Below are 26,983 nucleotides of genomic sequence, written 5' to 3'. Positions count from 1 at the left end.
TTCTTTTTCGCATCTCCCGCTTCACACTCCTGTCCAGAAGGTGGCGATAATGCACCCATGTACCATCAGACGAAGAGAAATCCCCCCCTCAGTGGCAGAGGCCAACTGTTTCCGGCGACAAAAAGAACGCAGACGTTGAGGAAGACGCATCCATTTTACCCGGTATGTTATTTATATTTATAAGTCCTTACAAACATCTCACGGCTCACCGGGCAGATTAAATGTGGTCTTTGTTGACGTGGTCGTAAAAACTTTCCTTCGACGTTAGCAAGTGAAGATAGCCACAGGTTAGCCACCGTGTACTCAGTAAACATTATGATAACAGTGCTTAATCTTACCTTTGACCTCTGATCGACGGTCTCCCTATCGCTGTCACTATCACTGAATGAGATAAATATTGACCAAAAACACTTCCTCTCTTGTTTATGTTCACAGGACGGAGAGTCGCCCTTGGTTTTCACTTCGAAAATTACCAGTTTCTCTTTCAGCGAACGCCAGCCCCACCATGACTGCTGCTGTGAGAGGTTGGCTTTGTTTTTTATTATTCACATTACTGCAGGGTAAACCTACATCAACACACTGCATACTTTGATTATGTTAAGTCTGAAAAGCAGGGACTGAGACCTTCCCTTATGAAATATGTAGCTGCAATTATCTGACGATTAGTAAAGTATTTGGTAAGTGTTGACTGACAAACAAATGCCAAAACATAATGTTCCCACTTCCCCAACTCACTTAGTCTTTTAATATTCTTTTGTTTTAAAATACAATAATGTATAAAGTGGGGGCCCACATTCTTTGGTAATGAAACATGTTATAAGTCTTGACATGTCCACAGCATATCGTCACCCTGTTAAAATAATCGCCTAACTCATTTTTTCAAGTTTTTCAGGAAACACAAAAAAAACTTCACCACTTAAGTCACACACTTGAAATAGGCCATTATCTTAAAGGAGTGAAATCACGTGATCTGATCAACTGAGGATGTAGGCGATTTTATCATAGGTGGCCGGCGTCATGAAGAGATGAGTTAGGCAAAAATACACAATTTTGACAAAAAATGATGTAGGCGATTATTTTAACAGTGGGACGATTTTCAGTTTATCCCATTTTCTGACCTGGATTAAATCTCATAATTTGCGTTGTTTGAATCTTGGATACTAATTGTTTTATATATATAACTTTTAAAAGTAGAAAACAATACAACTTTTACATTCGGATTTCCCATATTTCAATATCCTATCAAATCTTATCAAATGTTTTTGATTTTGGGTGATTGACGTTGCTTCCACCTCAGATTTTGACAACCACGTTGTCTCCACTTCTTTGAGCTTGAAGCAGATGAAAAAGTGTAAACATGGCCTCATTTACGTTCTCAGATTCTGCCAGGGTGCCTGTCCGAGGTGCTGGTGATGGCATGGAAACTGAAAAACCTCTGGCCAACCCGGAGGTGAACACAGACTCACTGCCGCCGTGTCCACCTGAAGTTCCCCTTCTGAAGGTGGCCAGTCCAAAACGCAGCCCGAAGTCCTCGCATCCTCCTGCTCCTCAGCCTCTCGGGGTTCTCCACCTCGGCAAGGTGAGCCGCGAGGCCTGCACAGAGGTGGAGGCCGTGAGGATCATCGTCCCACGTGCTGCCATTAGCCGCTGCAGTCGTGCAGGACCCGCCGAGGGGAAAGGGGAGGCGGTGCAGCAGGGTGAGGAGCAGGGTTCTCCTCCGTTGCCTCTGGTGGAGGACTGGAGAATTCAGCTGAAGAAGTTGCAGAACTCAGAGCGCAGGCTGCTGCAGGACATGGATGGGCTTTCCAATCAGCTCCGTGTGCAGACAGAGGTAAAGACCCATTGAATATTAAGTTACACCAGGCCAGGGCTGGGCAATAATTCAACAAATTAAATCATGAGATCATCTTGTTCATTATGAATACAATGACAGTTCGCTGTGTTTTTCTGTTTGTTGATTTCTGTTTGTTAAAACTTTAAAACTACAATTAAGTGGTTTCCCCAGCTTTAACTCGAGAGCAAAACGTAATCTTTAATTGTCAGACATTTTGATCACATTAATTATCAGTTGATTATATGAAACATTTTTATCGTAACATGCGTTTGGACATATTACCCAGCCCTAAACCAGAATATTGTCCAGTGTGTAACATTTATGAGGGTTTAGTTCGAAGAAATTCAAATTGCTTATAATTATATTTGTATATATTTTGGCAGCCTTAGAATAAGCCATGGCAGCTTGTACCACCATGTTTTGCATTTTGAAGCAGATATTTACACAGACAGTGTGACATATTGTCCAGTAGTTCCATGACATGCTTTGGGAAGGGGAGGGGTGAGGATGCAGGAAGAATGACAAGAAAAATGCAGTGTAGTCTGTGCATGCAACCAGATAAGACCACTATCTGTGTCTGTGAATGAGTGCATTTACATGCCATTTACTTCCGCGTGCATGTCTCCACTTGTGAAAGGAATTTGGCGTCAACTTGTGTTTATTGCAGGTGAACCGTGAGCTAAAGAAACTGCTGGTGGCGTCAGTGGGTGACGACCTCCAGTATCACTTTGAGCGACTCGCCCGAGAGAAGAACCAGCTGATTCTGGAGAACGAAGCCCTGGGTCGGAGTCTGGCTCACACTGCGGAGCAGCTGGAGCGTATGAGCATCCAGTGTGATGTTTGGAGGAGCAAATTCCTGGCCAGCAGGTATGAAAAAGAACAAAAGCTAATGTGGGAACAAAGGGCCTGTACTCAAAAGAACATTTCAGGAGAATCTGTCAAAGTTTTGCACCATATCAGCCTTTTATCCACATATTTTAGGAGTCCTACAGGCCCATTGTGTTTTTTGAAAATCACCCTAATTACACTGTTTCATGCCCTGCATTGCTTGATGTACGTAGACTAGGCCTACGTCAGAACAAACTGCTGTTGTTGTGCTGAATAAACACTGGCATCCATGTTGTGTTTTCAGAGTCATGGCCGATGAGCTGACAAATGCCAGAGCGGCTTTACAGAGACAAACCAGAGAAGCACAAGGAGCAATTCAGGACCTCCTGTTGGAGAGAGACGAGTTCTCCAGTGACATGGTGCTCACGCACAGGTAACATAACCACCGCACCATAACAAGTCCAAATAAATGAGTTCTTGTAACAGTTTGCGAATAAAAAATCCTGCATTATTTCCTTTGGTCTGACAACAAAAGAAAGATTGTAGGGGTGTTAGACATTCTTAAAATAGACAACTTTTGTCTGGAAAATTTATGGAAAATTATGATTCTCTTTTAGGCACAAAAGGATCTTGCACCATGGCAACAACGTTTCATTTAATATAAGAGATTCTGATATTAAACTGTGACTGGATTTTTCTTCTTTTCTGAGATGTGTGCCTTTAAAGAAAAACAACCCTTCATCACAAATGTATTTAGTATTTAAGGAACTCGCAGAGCCAAATTATTTGAGCAAAGAAGCTAACAATAGATGCGCTATGCACTGTACATTATTTTTATTGAAAGCAATGTGCAAAGCATTTATCAAGTAGTAATTAGCTGATTAACAAGTAAAAACTGGTTAATGGGTCGTGCTGTTTTTTTCTTTTCCGTCTACAGATCTCTGGAGCAGCTCCTGGTGTCTTTGCAGTGGGGCAGACAGCAGACATACTACCCCAGTGCTCAGCCCCTCAGCACCAAAGAGCTCGCAGCAGCCAATCACAAGCTGGCAGACGCCATCAACTCCCACCTGCTGGGCAACACCAGCAACAGAAGCAGCAGCAACAGTGTGGTGAAGAGTGGCAGTGCCACAGCTGAGCAGCTCTGCAGCACACCGGCCGAGAAGATGGCAGAGAAGGTTTTTAAACTCTTCTGTCCTCATACAAATCTGACTACTTTCTAATATTTATAGTAAAATCCAGACATTGACAAATTTGTTGTTCTTTTCTATCTCAGGTGCTGAAGATTTTAGATCCCATTTCCTGTTCTGAGAACAAGACAGAGGCTCAGCTCAACGACTCCCCGTCAAACTTTCTCAACAACAACAAGAAGAGCATCGGCAGGTTTCACCCGTACACGCGCTACGAGAACATCACGTTTAACTGCTGCGAGCGCTGCTCTGGGGACATCCTGGTGCTGTAGACGTCATGGACTGCTTTTACCAATGCATATACAGACACACAAGGTCACATCCTGGTTTTCAATAACCCAGCCCACCTATTTCTAGGAAGCTGTCAGAGATGTTCTGCATTCTGTGTCTGCAGAGCTTACCAAGAATTTACTAGGGTTTCTTTTAAATGTTATAGATGAACATTAAACTTTCAATTGACATTTCAGTCCACTAGATGATGCCGAGTGCTCATTCTCAGAAGAGCTGTTGTGTGAGTATGCCCGGTATGATTTTGCAATATTGTGATAAAATTGTATCATGGCGATTCACACCTGTAGTGTTTAGCGATGAATTATCGATATTTGACTGAGGCTGGGCACTCAGGGAAGCAGCAGTGGTCTGCTGTTGTCCCCTCACAGCATTGACATTTAAAAGACAATGGAAATGTTTCTGATTGATCCAAAGTCCTATTTTCCCATTGGTGACAACTGACTGGAAGTTATGGGACTGGCTTATGGCGTTTTTCCATTATACAGTTCAAGCAGTACTTTTTTTTTTTTGCTTTTCCATTAGTGAAAGTACCTGGTGCTTTTTTTGGATGTTAGCACCGATGCCCTCCATTGTTTGTCGCTTTTAAAATGACATCACAGCGGTTGTGCTGTGAAGTGACTTGAAGCGACGTGCCTGGACACCAAACTGAGTCGAGCCAAGTAGTGCTAGAACTGTACAATGGGAAGGTGCATTATATTTCAGGGGCAGTTGTAAGTGAATTGGTTCACATGCAAAGAGCGACAACGCGTCCCCGTCTGACTCCAGCACAGCGTCGCTGCTTAGTTCAAATGTTCTGAAACAACGGTACACTCGCTGGAGGACATGGAACATTTTAAAGCTGGTACAACCCATTTCACTGCATAGCAGTTTCTAATTATTGTACTTCTTCGATTTCAGATAGTGATTTTTTGAATTTCCTTGATGTTTATTATTACTTTTTAAAGAACTGGAGATTTTGTTGAGGCATAATGCTGATAACATTTCAGGTCCACTGCAACTGGGATTAAATCTGTGCTAAGAGCTATTTATTTTTGGGACGCAAGGTCAACATGAGTCAGTGTTACATGGTGTAATCAACAACATTACTGAATTCAAATGTGATTAATTCAGGCTGGCGTGCTTTATTTATATTTGCTCATATACATACGTCGGTGTCAACCAGCAACAGAATTACTGAGCCCCGGTTGCTCTGTGTGATTTTAAAACACTGTATTAATGTATATATTATTGTGTCATTTGAATACATTACAGTGTTACATTCAAGAGGTATAATAGCCTTATTACACCGTCTGTCAATTAGGTTTGGCTTTACTTGAAAGAGAAAAAATTGAAAATGAATTGAAATTAAGTATGTGTTATTGCCTTTTATTTATTTATTTTTTTAAGTACTGCTTTTGCCTCATTATACACTACTATGAAATGACAAGTAATGCTGTATGTTGCACACATTTTGCGGTTTATACTTTGGTTGTATGCATCTCTGTGGAAAGCAATGGTGGTGGTTTACTTCCCAGAAAATATTCATATATTATTCGTATATCTGACCAAAATAAAGACCAAAGTAGTTTTTCTATGTTTTTCTCGTCTCTTTCTTGTATTTCTAACCCTGCATTTGACCTCTGAAAAAGCAGTACAAAGTACAATTTTTTTTATTATGTTTTTTTCCTATTTTACATTTCCTCAGCGACTTCATTCATCACCCCACCACATCTTGCCTTTGCCTGCCTGTTTTTTGGCCACCATTTTGCTCTTCAACGACACCCGTACTGTGGTCCCAGCAGGTTTTCTGTCTCTGTCACTGAACAGTCCAGCTGTACTGTCTCTGCTGTGTGACCTGGGCTCATTGTGCAGCCTGTACAGACTTTGATCCACATTTTTAAATGTCCTTTCAGCATTTCTTTGCCCAGTCTTTAACAGACGGTCACTGTCCTTTGCTGGTCTGTTATTAGCGACTCCTCTGACTCTGTTTTGTACGAAGACATCTCTTTGGTTTCGCTTTTCCAGGAAGCCGTCATGCTTTCTCTTAGGAACAAACTTCAACGCCTCCTCCCATTTCCCCGTCTCCTTGACAGTGAGCAGGATGCGGATCATCTGGTCCAGAGTCAGATTTTTGGCTCCTATCTCCCAATGGAGAAACTGGTCCAGCGGTAAGCGAGCTGTGGCCAGCTTCAGACGCTTTGCATTGGCTAGAGACAAGCCCGACTGAATGGACCTGTCCACCAGAGATCCAATGATGTAGACCTTGGAGTGGTCAAAGTTGTGGAGGATATTGGGGGAGTCTGCAGTGAGGTACACAAGCCTTTCGCGGGGGAACACATCCACGTGCTGGCGGTCAGTGCTGGTAATAAACAGTTTGTCCCAGGTCTCTGCACTGTATCGTTTGACCAGCTCCTTCTCGTAGGCCCCACCTGTCTCCAGGTTGCAAAAGTGGAGGTGGAAGGGTTCAGTAGCACGCCGGTTCCACGCTTCCACCTCCATCAATTGGGCCACCGTGTTCTCCAGCTCCCGCTTGGACATACTGGAGTCGTAGCTCATGTCAAAAACAAGCGGCTGATTGAACAGCATGGCCTGGGCGCTCCTCCAGGCCAGAAGCTTGTCCAGGGAGCGGTTCCAGTACTGGAGGAGGAACGTGTTTTTTAGCTCCACATTGCCGCCCTCTTGTTTCTTTTGCTCCAGTATGGCTTCCCTCTCTGCCTTTTTCCGCTGCTGCTTCTCCTTGCGTGCCCTTTTGATGCCCTCTTTGAGGGCCAGGTACTTCAGGAACTTCTTTCTGGAGGACTTAGTGGTGAGCTTTGACAGCTCCACAAGCTCCTCATCGCTCATCTCATGAGGTACGAGCTTCCCAGCTTGCTGCCACATCACAACAAGATCCCTGGTTGCCTCCAGAAGAGAGCGGCCCTTTAAGTCGCCTTCAGGTTCTGTGAGGTCTCCATCATCATCATCACTTGCTTCCTCGTCAATGTTGACTTGCTGGGTCTCTTCTGGTACAGCTTTTGATCTCATTACAGATTTCCATTTGTCCAAATCTACTGACTCCTCCTCCGCACTCTTGTCTCCTTTAGGCTGGAGGACATCTGTCCTCAGTGGGCTCCCAGAGCTGAAGGGGCGAGCCAGGACCGGGGTAAATGTTCTGTGACGACACACTGTGCGGTGGAAAGTTACGAGCTGTTTTTTTGTGACACGGGATGAAACAAACTGTCTGCATCTGTAGAGTTCGTGGAGACTGCGCTGGGTGAAGAGCCGAAACATAGCGACATGCGACTTTAATCAGCTGAGAACTGAAACTACGGAACACAGACTGCAACTGTGGCTGGAATCACTTCAATGAAACAAAATAACTTACTGAAGATTCGCTGTTTCTTTTCCATTTTACAGAACGTTCACGAAAGCAAATGAAAACCTACAAAATGCCTTGAAATATCCTCAGACTTGACTAGACTCCTCTCAGCGTCCATGCTTGTCAAAATTAGGGGAAGGTCACGTTGTTGCACGGTGTCACACTAAAATGTGCCGTACTACGCCGTGATTTTTTTCATCACAGTTTATAAGGCAACATTTCAACCCAGTAAATATTTATTTTATATTTGTTTCTACATGACACCTCAATATGAAAAAGAGAGACAACGTTCGTATGAGTTTATTTCTACGATAAATTTAAATAGATGTAGTTTCCAGGTGGACGTTTTACGGCGCTACACACACAGCCACGATGACGTAATTTCCTACCGACATAAGGTAGTTTGGTTAGCTGCTAAAATGAGTCTGTTTTTGCCCAAATTAACTTGTAAAAAAGACATTGATGAAGTCATCAAATGCGTTGCGGAGAAAGTCCTCGTCTTGAGGTTTGGCAGAGACGAAGATTCGGTTTGTCTCCAGCTCGATGAGATAGTAAGTGGCATTTTTGCTCCGTGTGTTTGACTTTAGCTCATCGATATTGAGACGTACTTTGCCAAGCACGAAACGAGACGTAGAAAAGACCATACACATGCAATTCAACAGGACAAAAAATGTTCAAAAGACTTACAAAGAAAGAAATATATAAGAGCAAAGTACAGGGATTTATGCTGTCTTGTATTAAGTACCATAAAGTGATGCTTACGTGAAAGTACAAGTATCTTACCAGAAAATTACTTTTGTAGAATTTGAAGTAACTTTTTATAAAATTACATAAGCGCTACAATGGTTCAAAAATGATTGAGCCATGGTGATGCAGTGGTAGAACGAGTTGTCTTTCAACTGGAAGGTTGAGCAAGACACTTAACATGCTGAAGTGTGTGAATGGCAAAACTATAGTGTAAAGCAGCTCACCAATGAAAAGCTCCATATAAATACAGACCGTTACCAACTCTTTGTTCTTCTGATTTTATTTGCTAGTAACGAGTATCAAAGATAGTTGGAGGAAATGTAGTGGAGTAAAAGTGGCTAGAAAAATAAACATAGTAAAGTACAGATATGTGAATTTTGTACAGTAGCAAAGTATTTGTACTTCCTTGTATTGCAACACTAGATGTATGAACACACACAAAACGATATGGAATAACATATTTGAATGCAACTGAATATTGAACAACGATGACACATGTGCATTGTGCGGGGATTTGTAAAAATGAGCCGCATATTTATTTTCACTTGCTTGTTGACAGTTGTCAAAAACCGCCCACGACCTCAGCAACATGGCGTCCATCTACATCGTGGATGTGGAAAAAGCTCCAGTCTATACGAGATACTTCGACATCAGTTACATCCCCTCCACTGTTTTCTTTTTCAACGGGCAGCACATGAAAGTGGATTATGGGTAAGTGAAATAACCGTATCAGAGTTAGTCTCCTTTCATTATAATTGTCATTTTTGTCAACGCAAACAAAACCTTATTGATGTACCCATCTTAATTCCGGTTAGAATGGCCATTTTTGTTGTACACACAACTGTAATACAGACAAAAGAGAGAGAATTTTACCTTAGTATCCATAAAAAGACACAAAAATGACTATAGGCGGCCATTATGACATGGTTTAGCAGGATTCCATTTATATTGGAAGTTAGAATTTGGAGTGACGTAACCACAGAGTCGGAAATGCAAATGTATCTTACTACTATCTACCAGTTAAGATAACAACATGGTATTTTTGGCACGTAAACATGTACAAATATGCACAGTAAAAGAAGCAGTGTTTGTACGGTGGTAGCCTTCTTGGAATCCATCATAATTATGCGTTCTGGTAGTAGTCGGAACTCAGAATTTCCAAAGGTCAGAGGGCATTCCTTTAACAAGTATAACCGTTTCCTCTTTTCTCTTCCAGCTCCCCAGATCACACCAAGTTTGTCGGCAGTTTTAAGACGAAGCAGGATTTCATTGATCTGATCGAGGTCATCTACAGAGGAGCCATGCGGGGGAAGATGATTGTTCAGAGTCCCATAGATCCTCGGAACGTACCCAAGTATGATCTGCTCTACCACGGAATTTAGACTCATCAGTGCGCCCACAGGAGGACATGAGGACAGATGTGTAACAGAGGAGGACCCATTGGATAGGGCAAGATGGAAGCAGATGATCTGCTCTGGCGACCCCTGAAGGGAGAGACACCTTAAAGAAGAAGAATGGGCCCACTGTTTGTGTGTGTGTGTGCGCGCGCTTTTTGATCACAGTGTTTTCGTTCTGGCTGGCATCTACTACTTTTTCAATAGAAGCTAAACAAGACATGACCCTTGACCTGGATATTAAGACAAACTTTGTTCACAGCGCACAAAACACTTCACTCAAAGCTCATGTGCCTGTGATCTTTGTTAAGATTGAACTTTGAGACCTGACTAATACATGCAGTGGCATGGGATTTACCCATATTTTAATTTATTAACAATAGGACATTTTTACTTTTGTGGTTTTCTCTTATCGCTTTATGTTTGAAATGTGAAAATGTCTCAAAATATTTCCTATGGAAATTAGCTATATATTAAAGGTCTACTTAAGTCATTATACTCACTCTGCTGTGATAATAAACTTTTGTATTTTACAAGAACCATTAAGTTATTTGTTCTCTCACATCTTGTTTATTTGGAGTTATTAACAATTCTACGTAGAGAGGATGAGTTCAGTTCCTGAGACGTGGGTTATCCCCGACAAGATTTGTATCCCCTGCGGCAGGAGCATAGGCGCATACATTCAGTGGAGATACCGTATTCACATGCTGTCAAGCATTTGTTAAAATGCTATTGTTATCTAAGGGTTGCCAGAGCGCAACATAAAAGATGAAATGGAAACTGTGACAAAAATTAATAATTTATTACAATTTACAGTGAAACGTGTTAATTCTCACAAATGTCAGCATCAGCATAAAACCCTGATCATATTTTTGGAATATCTTCTAGTTACTATATTTAATTCCCTTTCTTTTTTTAATGGTTTACTTGTCCTCAAATATGTCAACTCTAAAAATCTAATTATATTTAACGTCTAAGGTTATGCTTTTATTATGGAAAATCTAATGTACAGGATGTCTGCAGACTCGTACATCCGGTTTAGCAGTGGTGCCGGAAGGAAGAAGCAGAGCAGCAATGGCAACTGCGACCTTGTTTGGAGCGTGGTCTTCTGAGCGATGTTGCTAGTTTGTAGTTCAGTTACGTCTCCGTAAATGTTGACATAACGACTACAGGAAGTGACATTTTGGCGATTTTAGTATTTTCTCCACGGTAACAAAGAATGTTTTCGTTAATGAAAGCTGCTGTCGGCGGACTGGCCGGCGTGTGTAGAGCCTGCGGTCACTGGCAAGGTAATGAAGACGCCAACCCTCGAATAAAATTGCAAATAAATGTCTGTGAGGTGTTTGTGTCGACGGTATTTAACTGTTAAGTGTGCACATTAACACGCACATTACTGTAAACGTGTCAACGCTCTCCTTAAAAAAAGTAATACATTATATTGTAAGGCAGTTTTATTTTGAAAAGGACTCTTCAAGGGCTGCAATTCATGATTATGAAAATAATGGCGAATCTACGAGTCTGTTGATTATTGACAAAATCAACATCAAAATGTTTTGTCAAAATGATTCTGTTTCAATGATTTATTTTCTGCAAACCAACCAGAAACTATTCACATTTAAGAAGCTGATAAATCAGTTAATTTAGTAATCAATTAATCGTTGCAGCCCTGGCTTAATCAGCCGATTGTTTTCTAAAATAATCGAAGTCCACAAAATGTCAGATCATTGTTTCCCAACCTCGAAATGATGATGTTCTTTGAACGTCTTATTTTGTGAATGAATAAATGAATACGAACCGGTTTTAATCATTTAAAAACAAACAAATACTTAAACTGATGTAATTGTTCACAGTAATAGTTGATGATTAATGTAGTTATTGATCAATAATTAATCGTTGGGGCCCCTAATTTACAGTGCTGTACAGAGCCATTAAAAATCAAACAGACATTTTGTGGAATCATTTAGTTAAAATAACTTTTGAATTAAAAAATAAAAGACTATATTGACTATGTTGCATGTAGAACAATAATATGTTGTTTTAGCAATGCTATAATAACTGTACATTCTAATGATTTCTTAATCACTTTATTGGGAAAATACAGGAAAAATGTATGGAGTCTTAAAATAACACTTTTTTGAGGAAATAGTACATATTCTATAGGTTTAAGTTTCAAGTATTTAGTGTGATTTACCCTTGAACAATAACACAACTCCTTAGTAGAAGCCTTCGTTAATGTTACTAGTAAAACCTGCGATTGTCCGACTGTTTCATGTGAATTAATATCTGCTATAAAAAATGCGCTTTCACACCAGGTTTACTCAAGACCTTCTTGATTGTATCAAACACATGATGTATGAGTTTAACTCATCAACAACTTGTTAATGTAGAGGAACAACTTTTAAGTCATTCCAATCATTCAATCCACATGCCAAGGATCACAAAACGTGTTCACTGTTTTTCATTTTACAGGTCCCTTGTTCAGCCATTTGAAAGTCGTGGCTGCTGGACTGAAGACACATGAAATCCCTCCAGACTACAGTGGTAATCAATCATCATCTAGTTATTTATCTGTGGTGATTTTGAAAAATTAAAAGTGTCTTAAGTGTTGTTCTTATGATTCCGCAAGATGTGTTCCTGCCGGAGAAACCGAAACTGAAGGTCATGAACAAGGTGCCAAACTTAACAAAGGCCAAGAAAGAAATGAAGAAGCTGCGAGATATCCAAGGTCCATCAAAGGCAGCAAATACATTCTCGATAGGACAGTACGCTATTGTGGTAAGTACGTTTATTTCCTCTGAGAATTTTGCATTTCTAAACGTAGCGGCATTTAGATCTCATGTCACCCAGTGATTTGTTGGGCTAGTAAAAGTGCAACGACTACAAAAGACACAAAGAATTGTCCAGGAAAGGTTTAAGTAAGAAGTGTAGTCTACTGCTCAAAAAAAACCCTGGTTGTTCAGCTGATGGGGATAGACGCTTGTCTCCACCCACCCCTGCTGTGCTGGCGTATACACACAAATGTTCTCTCCCTCTGATAGTTTTGCTTGTCTGAGGGATCAGTGTATTTAGTAATTCTTTCTTACAAAATGAATTGCCAATTATTTTGATAATCGCTTAAGTGGTTTTAGTGTTTTTCAAATAATTTTCATAATTTTTAAGTTTAAATATTTTTCAGCTTCTTAAGTGTGAACGTTTTATGGTTTAATTGCTCCATCTAACAAACAAACGATTAAAACTGAGTCATTTTGGTTTGTGGTCAAAGCAAGACATTCAAAAGTACAAGTTCCAGGTTTTTTCGGACATTTTATGGACCAAACAAGTACTCAATTAATCGAGAAAATAATCTTTAGCTTAATCGATTATGAGAATAATAGTTAGTTGTAGCTCTACATTCAAATTACATTATAATTTATGATAGTGCAAGGCAGTTTTATTTTGAAATGGAAAGTAGATTTACAATAACGGTTATAATCATAATCAATTTATCCGTCGACTACTTTAAATTTTAAATATTTTAATCGAGTAATGATTTGTTCCTCAAAATGTTCACCAGTGTTTTAAAGATTTATTTGTTAAATCATAAAATATTCACATTCAAGAAGCTAAACACTCCGAGAACTCAAACTGATTTAATCGATTTATTAAAATAGTTGACACACAAATGCTCCCTCAGACAAGTCTGATAGTTTTGCTTGCCAGAGCCTGTTTTCAGATGAAGGACTGAGCAAACAAATAATGTTCCATGTTCTCTGTTAACAGAGGCAGAGTAACAACGCAAAATCATTAAAGGCCACATAGACTGGAAGCTCCAATTAACGCTGCGTTTGTGTGTGTGTATCTGCGTCATTACCTCGTTTATGAAACCCTAAAGTTTCAGAACAAACAGTTCAGCCACTGCTGAAAAAATAGTGTTGTATTGTTTTCCTGGGCTCTGCGAAGCGGATCGGCACTTCCTTAATTTGATGTCGTCATCAGAAATCCTCTCCACTCCTCTCACCACCGTAGCGCCTCCTGGTGCGGGCACTAGTCCGGGCACATCCGGTTGCGTACATTCAACCTCAGAAGAAGAAGAACTACTCTCGTTGTAGCTGCTGAGATGCAGAGCATCCACCGTGCCAGAGGGGAAGCTGTGTATCTGAGAGCTGGCCTATCTATTACGTCACTTCCAGGTACCTGGCCAATCACAGGACAGTAGGAAAGCTCTCGTTGGCTGGCCAATCACAACACAGTCCACGTTCTGGGGGTGTGGTTTTGGTCTGAAACAGTGCGGCTGACGAGAGTGTCAGTGAGGAGATATTTTGATCGGCTCGTTTGCAGCGATTAGGAGGTTTTTAACCATGAAAACAAGTTAATATATGTAAGTAGACCTCTGATTCAAGCATTCGATGTCACCTTTAAAAGTTACACACTATAGCTTTAACTAAACATTACTATTATAATAATAATAAACAATCAGTAACCTTATCTCATGCTCTCTGTTCTTTCCCTCAGGCCATGGGAGGTGGCTACCTACATTGGGGCCACATAGAGATGATCCGTCTAACAGTCAATCGCAAGATGGATGCCCAAACTACATTTGCCCGCTGGCGCATCCGTGCCCCGTACAAACCCATCACACGCAAAGGTCTTGGTCAGCGTATGGGCGGAGGTAAGGGAGCCATCGACCACTACGTGACGCCGGTCTGCTACGGTCGTCTGATCGTGGAGGTGGGAGGAAAGGTGGAGCTCGGGGAGGTCAAGCAGTTCTTGACTGAAGTGGCAAAGAAGCTCCCGTTTCCTGCCAAGGTGAGATGACGGATATAGAGTATGTGCGCTATTGAAATCAGTGAAATTAACACAATATTTTTCCTACTAATGTACTGCTGTAACATTAGTAGGAAAAATGGATGTACAAGATGTTGGTGTATTTGTTAGCCAATATCTGCTGCTATCATGCTGATAATATTGTTTGTATCGTATTCATTTGCCACATAATTCCTTTTTCTTAACAACTCAATTACGTTTGCTCCGGTCACGTTGCTTTATATGTTTGACTTGTATTTCTTTTACACAAATCTTGAGTCTTCACGGTGTATAGATTCGACTATTTGATTACTTTTTGTTTGTTTCAGGTCGTGAGCAGAGAGAGCCTAGCAGCCATGCACAAGAAGCAGGAGGAAATCGAGCAGAACAACCAGAATCCCTGGGCATTTAAGGAGATTGTGCGGGGAAACATGCTGGGTATCAGGAGGGTGGTCAGTCCCTTTGACTTGCACAACCACGGACGCTTCACAGGAAAATTTCACCTGCCGGGGAGAGCGTGACCCACCTGACAAACCTAAAATCAATACACTTACTCTGTGACATCGTCCTGGCCACTGTTGTGGATGTTTGGAAGCCTCTGTCTTTCATTCATGTCATATTTGGATTTTTACATTTGTTTTTGTTCATTTTTTACCCCCCTTTTCTTTTCAAAACAACCAATAAACTAGCTTTTGAAAGTCACCCTCATCTGGTGACCCAAGTATTGCAACACACTTGAATTTGAGTATTTTTATCGGCTAATTTTGTACCCGTAAGACCAATACTAAGGCTGCTACTAACAATTATTTTCATAGTTGATTGATCAAGTACATGTTAGGTCTGTAAAATGTTGATCAACGTTTCTTAAACCTGGAAATGATGATGTTCTCAAATGTCTTGTTTTGTCCATATGGAGCAAATAAACCAGAACATATTCACATTTGAGGAGCAGAAAAATCTGAAAACTTGATTTTAATTAGAAAAATATTCAAAATAGTTGATCATTCATTTTATTATCAATGATTAGTCAATTAATCAAATTGTTGTTGCAGCCCTAAGTAACATTACTCTTAAATCAGTCAAATTTTTTCTTTATCATAATTACGATTTACTATCTCATATATATATATGACTTACTATGTCATAATTATGAGATACTTTCTCACAATTACTATTTTGTAATTATGACATGCATATTTTTTGCTTTTTCAAGTGGCGTACACAAAAGTATGAGACACTATTTCATAATACACGAGATACCTTTTAAAAATGATGACTTAGTGTCTCATACTTATTAGACACCAAGTCAAATATATAAGAAAATAAGTCATATTTTATACCAATATTATGTATTTTTGTTTGTCAAGGGGTGGAAATAGGCTTCCATAGAAAATGTGTGACATTTATCCAAGAAAGAATGTAATTTTATTTGCCTGAAATGTTTTCACACTCAGACTAGCTAATAAATCAGCGAGTTTATTTAAACGCCTTGTCATAGTCCGCAGTAAATATTCGGTTTAAATACTTTAAAACTAAATATTATTTAGATTTAAAAGTGAGAAAGGACCACATGTGACAATTTCGTGTTTGCGCACGCGCAACTGCTGTAAGCGGAAGTATTCGAAAATAGAAGCGGGAAAGACCGTCGAGTTTTGTTTTGGTCCAGAACAGCCACGTTGTTTACAACGTTGTGCAACAGTTGACAGTTTTAAGACTCGTTTTTTTAAACACAGGAAAAACACGTTTGTGTTGTGTTTCTTCACCGGGGTTAGTAACTGTAACGCTAGCTTAGCACACTCGTTGCTCTGCGTTGACGTTGTTGCTGAAAGTAGTTTAGCACATATGAAACCTGTGCGAGGGTCAAACCGGACGCCTTCAAAAGCTCCAAAGCTGAAGAAAAAGAGAAAAATGGATGAGACGGTGAGTCAAAAACAAACGGGACAACAGAGATAACCGTGTCTTATTTTAGCACCTGGCTAACTTGTTATCTTCTGCCAACGCTTCCATCATATGTTTGTTTGTTTTTGTTTTGTTTTTTTACTTCAGGAGAAGAAGCTCAGTGAAAACAACGGTACCAAACGGGGACAGAAGAGAAAAGGTACTGGATGCTATTTTAGGCTTTATTAGATTATACTTCAGACTACTCTGAAATGTGTTGAAATGAATTGAACCCGAGAGGCAGTTATAACAGGGACTGCTTCCATACTGCATCACACTCTGCACTAAAAAACTGATAGAACATCAACATGACCTGCTTACTGCCTCCAAATGATCTACCTCAAAAAATTGATTTGTTGCTGTACTTTGTTGCAGGTGTAATCTGTGTGAACGCTCTAGGATAATGAGGCGCCCACATAGATGCCAGATACTTATTAAAATGGTCCAAAAGCACACATAAATCCATAATAATTCAGTGTCAGTAAAGTTATATACATGTAGTATACACTGTAGATATGTGATAATATATGATTCTATCATAAATGGCAAATTTCCAATATCATTATAATCACGAATGGAGAAAATTGCTAGTATTTTATTTGTTGTTTGCCCCAACCTCAGCATACTGTAGGTTTGGTCCATAAAAGAAACCAGATACCAGCACTGATGTTTTTATTTTTATTTTGTTCTGATAGCTGTCGATCGATCGTCACCCCTACCTAAGAAAGTCAAAGGACAGGAAAACTGGAAGCTGATGCCACTGTCTACCGTCACTGCTCTGGAGAATATAATGGACCTGTCAGTTCTGTAAGTTTCACAGATGAACACTGAAGATATTCTGCAAAAAAACTTGCAAACTTATTTGGCTTACAGTATGTAATGTATGTTCAGATAGATAAACATCCCTTATTTAACCAAGGGAAACCACATTAGAGTAAGAAACGATCTACCTATGGTAGACTATGGTACCTTGCTAATCCATACATGCTATATTTGTTATATAATTCATATTTATTTTGCTGCTAAGTGCACTAAAACTTATTTAAATTATGAAAGTGCACTGCAGAACAGAGGCAAAATGCAAACTGGAAAGACAGACTCTAAGTTTTGTCAAATAAATACTTATTTAAATCCTTGAACCTTGAACACGTTTTCTCCTGTGTTAACAGGGCTACTCTTGCTTTGAGGAAGACACAGATGAAGGAGAGTCAGGAACACCTGAACATGATGAAAAGCAGGTGAGCAGTGAGTCAATATATGTGTAAATAAGTGGCTGTGGTTTCAGGCAGATGTTATTACTTTTTCTAAATACTAAATTTGCAGTCTTACTCCATTGGCGTCATTTTTGTACTGACCAGAATGTGAACTGAACTTTCTGGTACTGACACAAAGCAATTAACATACAAGTTAAGACAGTGTGTGACATTCTTCTTACTACTTAATACTGAATGTAAAAACATTTGTAAGTTGTCAGTATATTTTTACTGCAGTGAGTATTTTGATAATTGATTATTTGGTTTTAGAGGTTTTAGATTTTTTGCAGCTTCTTAAATTTGAATATGTTCTAGTTTCTTCGCTCTATTTGATGGCAAAATCCCCTAACCCAGAATGGAAGCAGTGGCAACTGCTACTGCTAAGGTTGCTATTTTTCGTTGTTTTAATTAACTTTACTTGGTTCACGTCATTGATTTAGTCAGTTAGCCCTCATTTGTTAAAAGATAAATAGAAGTACCACATTGTAATCCCCCCCCTTTTGATCAAAAAAAGCACCTTGTGCATCTTGATTTTTGTTTGTAAATGACGCATTTTTACAAACTGCTGTAGGTTCCTGGCTCAGTGTGTGCAGCTCAGAGTTCCAGTACAGAGACAGAAACATATGGAGTGTTCATCTTACCACCAGCAGAGGGAGACGGAGAACTCAGAGGCTGGAAAGAAGACTCTGAAAAAACTGGAGGTGAATATTCCACAGTTGTCCAAGGGTCCCAAACTCAAAAAACATCTTTGTGTTTACGTTACATTTTTTTTTTTTTTCGTATGTTTTGTGTCCAGAGTGACTTGAAGTCTGTGGTCGTTGCTCTGGAGGAGGCAGAGGAGGAGACAGAGTCTTTAAAGCAAACATGCTCAGCACTGAGAGACCAGCTGGAGGATGAGGAGGAGAAAGCCAAAGAGGTATAAGAAATAAAAGTTACACAGTTTGTGTAGTTTGTGTGTGTGTGTGTGGGGGGGATTGAGTGGAGGAGTTGTCCGTTTTAATTGCAAGCTGTCTCGCCATTAGGTGTCGGTAAGTCTTACACACAGGACCTTTTAAATGGGGTGACAAATGTATTGAATTCTACTTCCACAGAACTTCTTGTTCTTCTTCCTATCTGTTTACACAGAGCTTACAGCTACGTGAACAAACAGTTCTCAACCTTCCCCCTCATCGCCCACCAGCAGATGAACCAACATTAGAGGTGAGTGGTGTAACATATTAGTCTTGACTTGTTCTGTTATTATACAAGTTTTATTACAATATCGGATGAATCATTGACATTTTTGTATTTTGTGCATGTAGAAACTTTTTTTTTCAGTATTGTGCAAAGGTCGTGGGCTGCCACTATCTTTTGATGTTTAGTCATGTATAACCTTGGCCTTTTACGTCTGACAAATCAGCTTCCATCGAGTTAAAACTTGAACAACATGTGTTTGCATAGATGAATCTGCATAGATGAATCGATTACTAAATGAATTGTCAAGCTTCTTAAATCTGAATATTCTCTGCTTTCATTGCTACATTTGACAAAGAAAGCTTTTTTTGTGGCCAAATCAAGACATCTGAGAGCATCATCATTTCGAAGTTTGGGAAACACCAATCAACCTTTTTGTGGACCAAACAATAGAGAAAATTATCTATAGTTGCAGCCCTATATGCAATGCTAAAGCATGTCATAAATAAGCCAGCCATTTTTAATATTATATTCAGGTATTGCCAATTACATTAGTAATTAGTAATAGAGTCCATTTAGGTTTAATAGAGCCATAATAGAGCCAGGGCCCTGGTGAGGGTAAGAGGAGGTCTTACAAAATACTTGGCACTTGAACCCAAAGAAGTTGTTTTTTAACGATACATACATATTTCCTCTATTTTCAAGTTGTATTCTAATGAAGAGATTGAAAAATAATGAATTTATGATCATTCTAGTATGGCTAAAACAACAAAATGTAATGGTGGCCTCAGAAATTTGCACCGTACAGTGTATCTGTATGTATAAATGAAAATATGTATTTATTATTCAAAGGATTTTCACTTTCTTAATGAATAAGAAGTGAAAGTGTCTGAGTCAGCTCCCGACAGGGAAGTCTAAACATTTTCTCTTTGATGCAACTTCTGTTTATTGTCTCAGAGAGAATGTGATGTGCAGAGATCTGCGGTGTCTCCGTTGATCTTGTCAACAACAGCTCGTTTCACATGCACATGAAATCACACAGTAGTGCTAAATAATATCTTCTGGGTTTTTTTTCCCCCTCAGGCTTTAATGAGAAAAACAATACCAGACAATGAGTGTGAGGCCACTTCACAAAGACTGGGAGAAATCCTGCAGAACTCAGAGGCCATACAGAATGCACAGGTGCTGCTTCTACATGCACACAAACACGCTGATGAACTCTAACGCTGGCTTTACTCCGATCAGTGGTGAACCTCACTTTGAGGGAAGCTCGCCCAATCTCTGTTTACACCACACTGAAGGCTGAAATCTTGGAACCAAGCAAAGTGAACAGGTGTAAGCAGTGTGCATTGCACACGATGTTTGCCATGTTAGTGTTTTGGGGGAAAGATTACTAGGGGTCAAATAGCTGTACTTTTTGTGGTTGACCATCAATGTGCAACATGCAACATAAGAAATTGTATATAATCCATATGGGTTTGTGTAAAGTGATATTTGAGGTCGTATATGTGAACCAGTCCAGTCTGGGTTCGTGGTAACTTGGCTGCCTGCATGCACAGAGGGGAAAACCGATTTTAGCCACTTAACATAAGACTCACTTTATAAAATCTACATCAGCTTTAGTCTATGATATCTTAAAAACATGTTCCCTGTCTTTTTCCTTGCCGTTGGATGGACTTTTCCCGAAAAGAAACTGAAGATTGTAAACTGCTCACTCTCCACACCAGAGTCCATAGAGAAAATTAGTGACTTTACATTATAACACACGGGAGTTTTTAAATGCACTGCGGCCTCCATCAGTAAATATGAAGATGATGTATTGTGACATTGCTGTTTAAAACCCTTTGTTCAGATTTACCTAAGTGACATAAATGTTCTAAATGAGGCAGCAGTAGACCAGAAGCTCCTGTCTTACCATAAAAATTATGATTTTCTCTATGGGCTTTGGTGTAGGAAAATGACCTTATTGCAAGCTTCATTTTCCAGCCAGAAAAGGCTGTCTAGTGATTAGAACAAGTAGCAACACATTCTTAAGATATTGTAGGTATAAGGAGGTGTAGATTTTATAACATGAGCCTTTTGATAAAAGCCTACAAACTGTGTCTGATGTAAGTCCATGGAAATGGAGGTGTGGCAGCACTATTGGCACAGTCAGTGTTGATAACTTGTCAATAACACAATCATATGGCAACACTTTGGAAAAAACTATCCCTAAAACAAGGAAAGGAATGCTTTAATTGTCTGCCTTTAGTTCAGCATTTAATTAAATATGAGAATTTTAATTGAAAGCTTATACTTTGAAAACAAAGTTCACAAATCTAAACTTCATTAAAACTGATGATGTACTCGCCAATGAAGACTAATTGCTCATGTTTACTTCTGTAGAAAAGTGTCAAGTACAGGAGAAGTAGTGACTGATCTAGTGTCATTAAAATGTATTCATTCATGTTTTTGTGTAGAGAGAAAATGCATCCGATATGATCTTATGAGTTTATTTCCATTTCAAAAGAACACGAAAGATAGCTCTGCTTTTATGTACAAAAAAAATAATGCAATCATCTTTTCATAAATAAGGAGGAGTCTTAGATGCAGTTAATTTACAGTGCAACATATTTACATTCCGATGACTTAGTCGTGTAAGAGCTTAGAGTCATTCAACATGTTATTCAGTAGGTGCTGGTAGTGCCAGATATGTAGATAAGGACCGATTATATCAGCGGAAATATCATGTTTGACTAAACAAATTTAGAACCAGGATGAGAACATGCAAATAAACATTTTTTATTTTATTTTAGAGGAAATAATGTGACAGAAGTTACTCTGTGGCCTGGAATTAGTGACATTGTGGTTATTATCTATGTAGAGGATGTTTCCTGCCCGTGAATCTAATCGACAAGATGGTGCATGAATACATTTTCATGCCAATTATGACCCTGCCTTCAGCATGTAGCAACATACGCAGCATTTTTGACATCGTCAGTCATATTTTTTTATTTTTTCATTTTTTTACTGACCTTGTATGTTCTTGTTTTTAGCTGATGGTGGAGAAATCCTGTGTGATTTCTTTTTTTTTGTCCTTTTGTACTCTCTATGTTTTTACACTCCCAAAAACTACATTCGGACTGCACTGCTGCTGCCACCTTGCGGTAATGCATGCCCCACAAATTAGGCTTTCATTGTTATATGAACACAGCACTCATAAGCTGTGTTTCAGTCATGGTATGGTTCGGTTTGGAAGGATAAAGCCCTAAAGTCAGGCTTGCGTTTTTCGACTGCGAACAGTATCATTTACTTGGCAGGTGGGGTGTGGCCATCTGTGCCCAATGGCTGTGTAGCAACAGACTACAAAGTAAGACGTCCAGTGGCTCTTGGTCTCAGCAAGACGTCCATCCATTTTTATAAAAATATTTCCATGAAATATTTACATCAATCGCAATGGAGTGTCATATTTTTGTCTCTAAAACTTTAAACTCCTGGTCAAATCTGTGAGTTCTTAAGTGATTTTCTTCGTATGGACTCTGAGGATTCATCGTTGAAAAGTCGTTCAATAGTGGAGACAAGTGAGTCTCTGATGGCGCGGCCTAAGCCTCTGGCAGCAAACACATACAGCACAGGATTTAGTGCACTCTTGATGTACACCAGATACAGTGATATGTACGTGCCATATAATGCTCCAGTGTACAGTTTGGTCCAGTCAGGTCGTCCCTCAACCAAGACTCGTAGGAAACGGCAAAAAAAATAGGGCACCCAGCAGGTGAGGAAAAAAAGCATGGTGAAAAAGAGCACATGGTACATCCTGACCATCCTGCGCGAGGTGGAAGCAGTGGAGGAGGTGGGCGTTGGAGGCACTACTTGCTGAATGGTGAGTAAAACGGCAATGTTACTTCCAACGAACACCAGCAGCGGCACGATGAAACCTGCCACCGTTTCTGTTACAAACAGGCCCATGTTAAACTTCCCACTCTCCAGGCACTGGTAAGCCTTGTTAATTTCAAAAAGCTCGGCGGTGTGCAAGTATGGGGCAGACAGGATGGCAGCTAGCAGCCACAAGATGCCACACGCCAGAGGAACAGCCCAGGGTGGCCGTTGCAGTCGAGCCCACATGGGCTTCAGCAGGCACAGGCATCGTTCCAAGGCCACGGCACAGAGGAGGAAGGCGGAGGCGTACAACCCCAGGCCCCGCAGGAACATGATCAGACGGCAGAAGCCGTGACTAAACGGCCAACTGTTTCCGTTAGCGAGGTAGCCCAGCATGAGAGGGGTACGCACAAGCAGCACCAGGTCAGCCAGGGCCAGGTTCAGGACATATATGCGGAAACTGCTGGCGGCATGCTTCGAACCATTGGCACCTCTGTGCACCAGGTGTCGACGGCCGTGAAATCCAAGAGCCCAAACCACCAGGCCATTCAGAGGTATGCCCACCTGATGGAGTCAAGAGAGATGATGCTGTTAATTAGATGGCATACCTCAGCTTTGTATCAGAAATAATCTGCAACTGTACAACAATCCTTCGCCATTGTTTGCTTAGTTTCTGAAAGTCCAAAAATAAGAGGAAGGATTTCTGTTATACTAAGACCAAAGGTGATGTTAAATCGAAACTATCAGTGTCAATGTAACTTTTATGTCACACTTAAGTTGTGGTCAATATTTTGACCCACCCCCTACTCCACAGTCTCGTAATCCCTTTCCCAGCTATTATCATGTACTATAATACAGCATCTTCATGCCAGCCCTGTCACATTAACGGGCACAAGCTGGATGGGTGGAGGAAATCTTACCAGGAAGATGATCAGAGTTGCAGCAATTTGGACGCCCTGGCTGATGGGCTCCACCTGCCAAAAGCGGCCGGTGGCGTTGGTCAGTGGCTGGTTCACTGCATGAGCGGGAAACTGTGTCCCATTCATGTTAGCCATGGAGCTGCTATCAACCTTTCAGACGAGCTGGAACACACGAGACATGCATTTTAGTTGTGCAGTAGAATGGTCTGTAGGAATATAAAACATAATACACTATTAAAAAGAGTGTAAAGAGGTGATATTATAGTGTTTAGTAATAGTTGTGACTTGGATTATGAGGTTTTGGAGCCACAAATACATCTTTGTAGAAAGCTTAAAAACATAAAAAGCTCAGTCATTCTATGGCCATAAACAAACTTCCATATTTTATTTTTGAAATTCTGCATTATATTAGACTCATTTTGAGAGTTCTTGAAAAACACAAGGGTGTGAAATACAGACTCCGACCAGCATGGACATGGCTCCGCGGCTTTTGTTGAAAACAAATACACATGGTCAGGAGAGGGGCAGACGGGGAGCGTTTTACAACAGTGAGGAAAAAGAGGTAGACGATAGATGGATGTTTACTAGTGTCATAAAATACGTACTCCGAAACTGTTGGCATGAGTGCTGTATGGAAAACGACGAAAAAGTGACCGGACTTGCAGAGTTCGGCTTGATTTTTTTAAATCAAGTTGAAATTTTGGCCCTTCAAAGTAAGACGTTTGTCAACCTCTGCCTGTGTTAGACAATTTAAGAGTTAACCATTCAAGGACCAGTGTTTGATGATGTCAAAACACACACACACCTCTATACATGCACGTATGTAAACTTGTATTAGCAGTAATGATTAAAGACTTAGGAATTCTTTCTTTCCCCGTAGCCTCAGGCTTTGGATGAATTCACACATGTAGACTCGTGTGCCACTGTGACATCAGCGTTCATGTGTTCATAATCACACCATCAGTAGCTCGGTAGCAGCGGCATTAAAAATCTGTTCTGTGCCAAAGTTAATGATAGCAGCGGCAGGTTCCACAATTAAAAGCTTGTAAAAATGGAGGATTTTCAGGAATCAAAGGTGATCAATAAGAAAGTCTAGAGTCTGACGCGATCATATAAAGGGTTTTCTTCTTACCTCCTTTATTTTCACTCTGCTCGGAGAAACAGTGCAGGAAATAAAAGAAAAAAGGTGTGACGACAGGCAGTTAAAAGAGCAATTTCACTCTCTCTACCTCCCTCCCTCTATCTCTCTCTCTCTTTTTCTGTGTGTGTGTGTGATTGCGACACACTCTCTCACACTCTTTCTTGGCAACATATCAACCAACATCACGCACATTTGTCGTCAAGGAAAAGCCATTTCCTGCTTTGTTTGACCTTGAATCGTAAAAAGAACATTGTTCTATTTTTTTTATTTTAAGTATTTGTTCTGGGAAATAGTCCGTAAATAGTTTTGTGTTTGTTTGTTTTTTTACAGTGTCCAGTAAAATGCATGATTGGAGTTTGCTCTCCAGTATTTTGACCTGGTGCTGCAGTACCCGCTTTAAACACTGATGGCCGCTGTTTCACATGTTTTACATCATGCCTCTTTAGTAGAAACCAGAGTAAAAAAAGGACAGATGTGTCAAACTCAAAACGGGGAAATAAACCTCTGTTCAGTAGCGGGTGAGCACAATATTCCATTGCATTAACGATATTCATGATGATCTTTGACAGAATTTCAAAGTGGAGCGGGGATTTTTGTGGCTCTTTAAAGAGCCGTTCAAACGACTGGCTCGTTCTTATATTTAATTATTTTTATAGAAGCCAAACGGGTTTTTATCAAGACAATAAGTCACTGGTTGTAATCATGTAGTAAGATTTGGATCTGAATGATTCAAGTGAACGGTTCGCAACTGCGACTCGGATTCCGGTTGTTCAAAGAGCCGTTCAAAAGATTCGACTCGTTCATTAGGTCACAGCTCTATTTCAAATTAAAAAAGTGCTTGTTTTAGTGTTGAGTGATGTTTTACTTCACAATAAAAACATGTTAATATATAAAATAAGGAAACGTTTGCTTTTCCCGCTAAAATGTTAATTTTAATGTATAACTTTCCACTTATGTGTTGTTTGTTAAGTAATAAGTGGTGTCTACTAATAATGTCTACTAGAAGCTTTTTCAAAGCTAAAATTAAAACTAGATTTGAATGTTTACGTAACGAAAAGTGAGTAAATCGTTTGTACTTTGGTTTGGGAATTAATTTGTCCGTTTGGTTTTAACTAATCATTTTAAATAATTGTAATATCATAAATATTGTTAGTACAGGTTAGATAAAGTACATAAACCTCATTAACATTAATTAAAAAAACAACGTCTGAGTTAAAATAAGATATATATTTTTTAGCATTTTAAAATTAAAATCAAGCCCTTTTTTAAGAGTGTTTTCTCACTGATGATCCACTTGTTGATCTTCACCAGCAGATGGCGGTGCTGCTCATTTTTTAAAACTGGCATTTTTGTTAGTCACTCATGTCTAAATGAGTTTAGGGAGATTTTCACGGATTAATCAATAACTAAATTAATTATTTTGATCATCAATTAATCAGTTTTGGTTTTAAAAATAATCTAAACTTCTAAATTCTTAGATTTTTCAGCTTTATAAAAGTGAATATTTTCTGCGTTTTTTGCATCATTTCATTTTATGAAATTTTATGGATCCAATAACTAATCCATTAATCTGGAAATTGACAGATTCATAGATTATGAAGATGATCTTTAGTTACAGTAAAATATGATGCATTTAAAGCACAAGAGCTGCTTTAAATTAATGTTTGAACTAATTCTATCTCCATGGAGACGAACAGATCGATCACTTATTATGCGCCTATAATCCTGACATAAACGTCATAAATGTTGCTAGTTATTAATCCTGTAATCTGTAGAGTGTTATTTTAATTCCCAATTTCTCCTCGTGGATTAATAAATTTTTCTACATTATTAGGCTGCATTACAGTCAAAAACACCAACTACCTTTTAGTTTGTATTGATCTTTAGTTAATTTGAAACTAATTTATAATAATGTTACTTTATTCATTTAAATTTTATTTATTAATGATAAATAATAAACATAATTATTTCATGTAAATACTTATTTCTTTCTTTTGCCCACTCTTTCACTTTTTCTTATGTTCTTTCGCACGTTCACATGTCATTTAGCAGACGCTTTTATCCAAAGCGACTTGCAATGGAATTGAGTACAATCAGCCAGGGGCGGCGTTGAACTTGTGACCATTGCGACCAATGATGTCTTTCGCACACAGGGTACTGATCTTAACCACTGAGCCACTCCACCCTTACGTTCTTTCGCTTTTTCTTACGTTCTTTCGCTCTCTTTCTTACGTTCTTTCGCTCTCTTTCTTACGTTCTTTCGCTCTCTTTCTTTCACTCTAATGTTCTTTCGCTTTTTC

At 39.6% G+C, this 26,983-nt stretch overlaps 6 protein-coding genes across 6 annotated transcripts; 4 read left to right on the top strand and 2 right to left on the bottom strand.

Moving 5' to 3' along the window:
- Positions 1–95: 95 nt before the first annotated feature.
- Positions 96–5,713, top strand: blzf1 (basic leucine zipper nuclear factor 1). The gene is made up of 7 exons (XM_044029934.1): positions 96–162; positions 436–524; positions 1,380–1,831; positions 2,502–2,701; positions 2,967–3,095; positions 3,600–3,837; positions 3,936–5,713. Exons 2-7 carry the CDS (start codon positions 506–508, stop codon positions 4,119–4,121), a joined length of 1,224 nt encoding a protein of 407 aa, XP_043885869.1. The 5' UTR covers positions 96–162; positions 436–505; the 3' UTR covers positions 4,122–5,713.
- Positions 5,237–7,617, bottom strand: trmt10c (tRNA methyltransferase 10C, mitochondrial RNase P subunit). Its single transcript, XM_044029933.1, has one exon. It carries the CDS (start codon positions 7,387–7,389, stop codon positions 5,830–5,832), a length of 1,560 nt encoding a protein of 519 aa, XP_043885868.1. The 5' UTR covers positions 7,390–7,617; the 3' UTR covers positions 5,237–5,829.
- A 236-nt stretch (positions 7,618–7,853) lies between these two features.
- txnl4b (thioredoxin-like 4B) lies at positions 7,854–10,164 on the top strand. The gene is made up of 3 exons (XM_044030579.1): positions 7,854–8,028; positions 8,784–8,935; positions 9,441–10,164. The coding sequence occupies exons 1-3, from the start codon at positions 7,897–7,899 to the stop codon at positions 9,604–9,606; spliced, it is 450 nt and encodes a 149-aa protein (XP_043886514.1). The 5' UTR covers positions 7,854–7,896; the 3' UTR covers positions 9,607–10,164.
- A 502-nt stretch (positions 10,165–10,666) lies between these two features.
- mrpl16 (mitochondrial ribosomal protein L16) lies at positions 10,667–15,130 on the top strand. The gene is made up of 5 exons (XM_044029628.1): positions 10,667–10,907; positions 12,088–12,159; positions 12,245–12,393; positions 14,110–14,403; positions 14,730–15,130. The coding sequence occupies exons 1-5, from the start codon at positions 10,838–10,840 to the stop codon at positions 14,919–14,921; spliced, it is 777 nt and encodes a 258-aa protein (XP_043885563.1). The 5' UTR covers positions 10,667–10,837; the 3' UTR covers positions 14,922–15,130.
- An 843-nt stretch (positions 15,131–15,973) lies between these two features.
- LOC122771877 (centromere protein Q) lies at positions 15,974–21,212 on the top strand. The gene is made up of 8 exons (XM_044029443.1): positions 15,974–16,320; positions 16,447–16,498; positions 17,034–17,145; positions 17,508–17,576; positions 18,163–18,292; positions 18,388–18,507; positions 18,717–18,791; positions 19,848–21,212. The coding sequence occupies exons 1-8, from the start codon at positions 16,243–16,245 to the stop codon at positions 19,986–19,988; spliced, it is 777 nt and encodes a 258-aa protein (XP_043885378.1). The 5' UTR covers positions 15,974–16,242; the 3' UTR covers positions 19,989–21,212.
- A 30-nt stretch (positions 21,213–21,242) lies between these two features.
- Positions 21,243–24,781, bottom strand: LOC122771876 (C5a anaphylatoxin chemotactic receptor 1). Its single transcript, XM_044029442.1, has 3 exons — positions 24,675–24,781; positions 23,543–23,704; positions 21,243–23,186 (listed from the first exon to the last, which is right to left on the bottom strand). Exons 2-3 carry the CDS (start codon positions 23,675–23,677, stop codon positions 22,242–22,244), a joined length of 1,080 nt encoding a protein of 359 aa, XP_043885377.1. The 5' UTR covers positions 23,678–23,704; positions 24,675–24,781; the 3' UTR covers positions 21,243–22,241.
- Positions 24,782–26,983: the final 2,202 nt, after the last annotated feature.

The sequence above is a fragment of the Solea senegalensis genome, linkage group LG7 (genome assembly GCF_019176455.1).
Source record: "Solea senegalensis isolate Sse05_10M linkage group LG7, IFAPA_SoseM_1, whole genome shotgun sequence".
Classification (NCBI taxonomy): Eukaryota; Metazoa; Chordata; class Actinopteri; order Pleuronectiformes; family Soleidae; genus Solea; species Solea senegalensis.
Note: the sequence above shows the minus strand (reverse complement) of the source record. Positions and strands in the feature narration are given on the sequence as shown.

What these genes read in the sequence shown, in the direction of transcription:
- blzf1 (XM_044029934.1), top strand. An exon ending in GACATGGTGCTCACGCACAG is followed by an intron (nt 3,096 to 3,599) that starts GTAACATAACCA and finishes TTCCGTCTACAG; the next exon opens with ATCTCTGGAGCAGCTCCTGG. An exon ending in CCGAGAAGATGGCAGAGAAG is followed by an intron (nt 3,838 to 3,935) that starts GTTTTTAAACTC and finishes TTTCTATCTCAG; the next exon opens with GTGCTGAAGATTTTAGATCC.
- trmt10c (XM_044029933.1), bottom strand. Translation starts at nt 7,389, where the DNA reads ATGTTTCGGCTCTTCACCCAGCGCAGTCTCCACGAACTCTACAGATGC.
- txnl4b (XM_044030579.1), top strand. Translation starts at nt 7,897, where the DNA reads ATGAGTCTGTTTTTGCCCAAATTAACTTGTAAAAAAGACATTGATGAA. An exon ending in GTCTCCAGCTCGATGAGATA is followed by an intron (nt 8,029 to 8,783) that starts GTAAGTGGCATT and finishes GCTTGTTGACAG; the next exon opens with TTGTCAAAAACCGCCCACGA. An exon ending in CACATGAAAGTGGATTATGG is followed by an intron (nt 8,936 to 9,440) that starts GTAAGTGAAATA and finishes TTTCTCTTCCAG; the next exon opens with CTCCCCAGATCACACCAAGT.
- mrpl16 (XM_044029628.1), top strand. Translation starts at nt 10,838, where the DNA reads ATGTTTTCGTTAATGAAAGCTGCTGTCGGCGGACTGGCCGGCGTGTGT. An exon ending in AGCCTGCGGTCACTGGCAAG is followed by an intron (nt 10,908 to 12,087) that starts GTAATGAAGACG and finishes TTCATTTTACAG; the next exon opens with GTCCCTTGTTCAGCCATTTG. An exon ending in TAGGACAGTACGCTATTGTG is followed by an intron (nt 12,394 to 14,109) that starts GTAAGTACGTTT and finishes TCTTTCCCTCAG; the next exon opens with GCCATGGGAGGTGGCTACCT.
- LOC122771877 (XM_044029443.1), top strand. Translation starts at nt 16,243, where the DNA reads ATGAAACCTGTGCGAGGGTCAAACCGGACGCCTTCAAAAGCTCCAAAG. An exon ending in ATAATGGACCTGTCAGTTCT is followed by an intron (nt 17,146 to 17,507) that starts GTAAGTTTCACA and finishes CTGTGTTAACAG; the next exon opens with GGCTACTCTTGCTTTGAGGA. An exon ending in CTGAACATGATGAAAAGCAG is followed by an intron (nt 17,577 to 18,162) that starts GTGAGCAGTGAG and finishes AAACTGCTGTAG; the next exon opens with GTTCCTGGCTCAGTGTGTGC.
- LOC122771876 (XM_044029442.1), bottom strand. Translation starts at nt 23,677, where the DNA reads ATGGCTAACATGAATGGGACACAGTTTCCCGCTCATGCAGTGAACCAG. An exon ending in CAACTCTGATCATCTTCCTG is followed by an intron (nt 23,187 to 23,542) that starts GTAAGATTTCCT and finishes TGACTCCATCAG; the next exon opens with GTGGGCATACCTCTGAATGG.